The following is a 6,107-nucleotide window of genomic DNA, read 5'->3' on the forward strand; positions in this document are numbered from 1 at the left end:
GATTATTGTGTTATGATAAATGATACAATACCATTATCATTAGGCCTATTAGGCCTATTAATGGTTTTGTGGCTACTTATATTAATTAAAATGTAGGCTACGCTATAATAGCCTACCAATTACAATGCCAATATGATCAATATCAGTCTGTTATTGTTATGAGTATCTAATCAATGCATATGTTGTTGTTTTTTCAGAGAAGGGAACCTTGCCTTGCGCACCGGAGGCAGTGCACCGAACTCTCGAGACCTGCCAATCCCTCTCTCTGGGTATCGTCCAATCAGCGGGAGTCCTGCTCTCCACTTCCGCTGGTAATTGGTGGAAGATGGGAACGGCGTGCGCACGCTTGGCACAGGGTAAACACTCGCGTGTCCACGCGCTTCCAGGGAGGAACGGATAGAAGTGTCAGATGGAAGGAGAAAAAGAGTGAAGAAAGAAAATAGATACAAGCATTTATGTAGACCGTTGTATCATTTGGAATTGTGCAGCTTCAAATACTTCAGAAAAGCAGCCGAGGAGCCACAGGAGTGTTTACAAAGAGACAATAAATGGTCCTTCTCCAACAAGCCTCCTTCGACAAGGATCCTAGAAGAGAGCGTCCTTTTGTGGGAGATTACTAAATCTATACGTCCAGTAGAACTTTACAGGACGCAAAAAACTTTTCATTTTTTAAATTAATATATTCACACAAAAAACTATCTAAACTGAATGCGTAAAGATTATTTATGCACCAACCGCAGCCTTTTTACTGGTGCAACGTAAATACCGTTTCATTCCATTAATTGATAAACAAAACATGAACTTTCATTTGCATTTTTGTGAATATTTTTGATGGATTAGTTTGAATTATTTGTATCTCCATTTGATGGTATATAGTATAAAGCAACATTCACCACGCTTTCTCATAGTATTGATTTCTTTATTCTTGGATTAGAGCATTCTGTTTGAGAAGAGAAGCTGATCCAACGAGGGAAAAGGGAGATAACTCACAGGCTTTATGGTTTGGGGAATGGCCACAGCCACCTCTAGTCCATACCTGGCCAGCAATAGGACCCTATCCACCGGCTCCATCGTGCACTCAGACCGGGGCGTCGGTGGCATGCAGCCGGGCAGCACCGCAGTCACCTCGGTGTCTGGTGGATACAGAGTGGACCCCTCGGTGAAGATGGTGCAGAGTGACTTTATGCAGGGCGCTATGGCGACGAGCAACGGGGGACACATGTTAAGCCATGCCCACCAGTGGATGACATCCCTGCCTCACGCCGCCGCGGCAGCAGCCGCAGTGGCAGCTGCCGAGGCCGGCTCTCCCTGGTCCTCCAGCCCCGTGGGGATGACGGGCAGCCATCAGCCGCAGGACGTGAAGAGAAACTCCGGCAGGGAGGATCTGCACTCAGGCTCCGCTCTACACCACAGGTCTCTGCATCTGGGCTCCCACCAGGCACACCCAGGAGCCTGGGGTGGCACCTCAGCCGCGCATATAGCCTCCATTTCCGAAGGGCAGCAGCAGCAACAGTCGCTGATCTACTCCCAGTCCGGGGGATTCACGGTTAACGGGATGCTCAGCTCACCGGGGAGCCTAATGCACCCGGGGATGGTGAGGGTGGACTCCCCTGATCTCGACCAGGGCAGTCATCATCATCACCATCACCACCACCAGCATCCGCATCACCAGCAGCACCACGGCGGGGTGAGCCACGACCCGCAGTCCGACGAGGACACGCCGACCTCGGACGACCTGGAGCACTTCGCCAAGCAGTTCAAACAGCGCCGGATCAAACTGGGCTTTACGCAAGCGGATGTGGGCTTGGCACTGGGCACCCTTTACGGTAACGTCTTCTCACAGACCACGATATGCAGGTTCGAGGCGCTGCAGCTGAGTTTCAAGAACATGTGCAAGCTGAAGCCGCTGCTCAACAAATGGCTGGAAGAGGCCGACTCGACCACCGGTAGCCCCACCAGCATCGATAAGATCGCGGCGCAGGGCAGGAAGAGGAAAAAGCGCACGTCCATCGAGGTGAGCGTCAAAGGAGCTTTGGAGAGCCACTTCCTTAAAAGCCCCAAACCCGCTGGCCAGGAGATCACCTCTCTGGCGGACAGTCTGCAGCTGGAGAAGGAGGTGGTCCGGGTCTGGTTCTGCAACCGCAGGCAGAAGGAGAAGAGGATGACGCCGCCGGGGCTGCCACACAGCCCGGAGGACGAGTACTCTCAGGTCGGCAACATGAGCTCAGACACACCGTCACCATCAATGAACTGCAAGCGAATGTTCAGCGATACGTGAGAAATAAACAAAACACAGGACAATAATATTTCTTTAGGCTTCAATAAGACACTGTCTAGGCCGAGAAAATACGAGCAATATCAATTATATTTCATACTGTGATGCCAAGTGGGAATAATACTTTTTACATGATAAACAATGAAACAAGATACAAATCTTTCCCATCCACATTACTCCAACCTGACCAGCCAACAGACCAACGGTGTGTCTGGTAGGCCTATTTTCTTTTAGGAAAGGAGTAGCCTAACTTAAAACAAACGCGACATTACACATGGTCAAATGGCCCGCGCAATGAGAGGGTCAACTCTTCAAGTAATTTTTATTCAAGTAAATTTTGGCACATTAGGATTTAGGAAATCATTTTCATCAGTTTTCAGCCTGATATATATTCCAATAAAATGTGTGTATGTACAGCATCTTTACCTTTTATTTTATTTGGAACATGCCATGCTTTCACCAAAAGGATTTCTGCAGTCCTTTGCCACACGTAAAAGACAATGATAAGCTTTAACCTCTACATGATTGCCCTTCTTTGTTTTGTGTGTAATATTTCACCTTGTGTAATATATCATATTTTAGAACAAACTAAATCAAACACACTTTTTTTGTCCCCTTTGCAGCACTTAATGCTATTGTAAATGTTCACCTCTGCAGTTGTCGAAGGGGCTTGGGGGTTTCACATGACATTTTCAAGCAATAGTTGTATATGTTTTTAGTTTTGTATTTACAAACAAGTTATAATTACAATATTTTTTAAGAATTGGAATCTTCTTCACCATGTTGACTTTCTGTTATAATTAATGTACTATAATGAGCAATAATGTATTTCCCCTCAAAACTTTGCATTAGGCCTGTGTTATTTTGTAATTCATGACTTTACCGTTTTATACAATGATGATATTTTCAAAGGAACACACATTCCCAAAAGCTGACGTCGGTGTTGTTTGTTATTGTAACCTTGTATAGTTCTATGTGTTGACTTTGACAGTAATTTATTTTTAGTGGTTATTTCATCAAGGATTATTGAGAAAAATACATTTGTCATAATGGTTAGCCTACCATTGTGTTTTCAATGGTACAGAAAGAAGAATAGGCCAACTTTGAATATCTGATACGCAGAATATTTGGCATAGGCCTAATCGATGCCTGCAATGTGAGAGTTTGGGATTTACAATCTTTAGTCTATGAAAATATAGCCAATAGTCTGAAATTAATTGATCTTTAATATAGGCCAATAGACTGAGAGGAAACTGCAGGCGGGGTGCTCATTTTTGACCTTCAGACCTTTTCAAAGCAATAAAAAAACTTGCCACTCAACACACCGACCTAAAAAAGTACAACTGGATCGAATGAATGCACTATATGCTCTACATGAATAGGAAAGCTCAATAGGGAATATCCGAAATAAGAACAACTTTTCGTGTAAACTCTTGAAGTGTTTTGGTCTGAAATCGTAATCAACAAGCCTGATGTTGTATAGACCATATTTCTATATTATAGGTTATGCGCTTTTAGTGCAATTCAAATAAAGTCTACATTTTAGTTTTTGTGTGCATTATTTCTTAGAACTAATGATGCATTCGTATTTTATTGACTTTATTAGGCTAATCGATTTTGCTTAGTCCTATGCCTAGGCCTATCTAGGACTATTTTGTGTTTAATGACTAGCCATATTCATTAGCTTTTTTTTTATGACCAAAACGAAATAGCCGATAGGCCTACGCCTAATTGTCTGTTGCCTTCATTAGTCCTATCTGTTGTGCGAAGAAAAATACAGCAATAGCTGCCTGAAAAATCTAGAAGTAGGACGAACCAGGCCTAATTGCTTTTGTTCATTGGGGGACATTTTGGGATCTCCGTAAATATACGGTTTGGTCTGGTTTTATTTTTGAGACTTTCGAACTTCTTTCATGGCGTGGGACAAAACGCACCATCCAGCTTTGGAAGATTTACATTTCACGGATGATTTGCCATACCAAGGTAGTTGCTTAGCAACTAAATTGAACCCGTGGTAAAAAGCACGCACTTCACTCTGTCTTCTGCATTAAATTAAAACTGCCAAGTTAGTCGTTTAGATTAGGCCTACTTATTTTTGTCCGTTCACACGCTGTTATGAAACATGTAGGCTTAAAAGTGCTTATTTTAGGCTACACTTATTGAATAGGTCTAGAACAGAATATCAGAACCGAACATTCTAGAACATACTAGAACAGAACAGCACAGAACAAAACTGAACTGAATATAATAGGAATTTGCATAAAAGAGAACTCAGAGATTAACCTATAGCATAGCCTATATACAGCTCTGGAAAAAATTAAGAGACCACTGCAAAAATATACGTTTCTCTGGTTTTACTATTTATAGGTATGTGTTTGGGTGAAATTAACAGTTTTGTTTTATTCTATAAACTACTGACAACATTTCTCCCAAATTCCAAATAAAAATATTGTCATTTAGAGCATTTATTTGCAGAAAATGACAACTGGTCAAAATAACAAAAAAGATGCAGGGTTGTCAGACCTCGAATAATGCAAAGAAAATAAGTTCATGTTCATTTTTAAACAACACAATACTAATGTTTTAACTTAGGAAGAGTTCAGAAATCAATATTTGGTGGAATAACCCTGATTTTCAATCACAGCTTTCATGCGTCTTGGCATGCTCTCCACCAGTCTTTCACATTGATGTTGGGTGACTTTATGCCACTCCTGGCGCAAAAATTCAAGCAGCTCGGCTTTGTTTGATGGCTTGTGACCATCCATCTTCCTCTTGATCACATTCCAGAAGTTTTCAATGGGGTTCAGGTCTGGAGATTGGGCTGGCCATGACAGGGTCTTGTTCTGGTGGTCCTCCATCCACACCTTGATTGATCTGGCTGTGTGGCATGGCGCATTGTCCTGCTGGAAAAACCAATCCTCAGAGTTGGGGAACAATGTCAGAGCAAAAGGAAGCAAGTTTTCTTCCAGCACAACCTTGTACGTGGCTTGATTCATGCGTCCTTCACAAAGACAAATCTGCCCGATTCCAGCCTTGCTGAAGCACCCCCAGATCATCACCGATCCTCCACCAAATTTCACAGTGGGTGTGAGACACTGTGGCTTGTAGGCCTCTCCAGGTCTCCATCTAACCATTAGATGACCAGGTGTTGGGCAAAGCTGAAAATTGGACTCATCAGAGAAGATTACCTTACTCCAGTCCTCTACGGTCCAATCCTTATGGTCTTTTGCAAACCTCAGCCTGGCTCTTCTTTGATTCTCATTGATTAAGTTTTTTTTCTAGCTTTGCACGACTTCAGCCCTGCCCCTAGGAGCCTGTTTCGAACCGTCCTCGCTGTGCACTTCACCCCAGCGGTCGTTTGCCATTATTTTTGTAGGTCACTTGATGTCATCCTACGGTTGTTGAGTGACATTCGAATGAGTTGGCGGTCATCCCGGTCAGTAGGGAGTCATTTTCGCCCTCTGCCGGTCTGTAGCTTTGTTGTCCCCAATGTCTGCTGTTTGATCTTGTTCTTATGAAACGCTGTCTTTGAAATTTTAAGGATGGAAGCAACCTGATGCTCACTGTATCCCTCTTCCAGTAAAGCTAGAATTGAACCCTTCTTATCCTCACTCAAAACGTTCCTTTTCAACTATTTTGGCATGGTCAATAGTTATTTTTTTTATTAATATTACTTTTGAGGTACTATTAGCACTGTTTTTGCCATCCAGCTGGTCCTATTGCAAGAAGATAGTGATGACCACAGCAGTGGTTTTTATACTTTTCCTCGTTAAATAAGATTTGGTTCAGGTGATCACCTAATCAGTACCTAATTCAGTAGAATGAGGAGTAC

The 6,107-nt window shown here is 43.0% G+C and overlaps 1 protein-coding gene across 1 annotated transcript; it reads left to right on the plus strand.

Moving 5' to 3' along the window:
• Positions 1-359: 359 nt before the first annotated feature.
• LOC121554173 (POU domain, class 3, transcription factor 3-A-like) lies at positions 360-3,820 on the plus strand. Its single transcript, XM_041867650.2, has one exon. It carries the CDS (start codon positions 998-1,000, stop codon positions 2,276-2,278), a length of 1,281 nt encoding a protein of 426 aa, XP_041723584.1. The 5' UTR covers positions 360-997; the 3' UTR covers positions 2,279-3,820.
• Positions 3,821-6,107: the final 2,287 nt, after the last annotated feature.

This window comes from Coregonus clupeaformis, chromosome 23, assembly GCF_020615455.1.
Source record: "Coregonus clupeaformis isolate EN_2021a chromosome 23, ASM2061545v1, whole genome shotgun sequence".
NCBI lineage: Eukaryota > Metazoa > Chordata > Actinopteri > Salmoniformes > Salmonidae > Coregonus > Coregonus clupeaformis.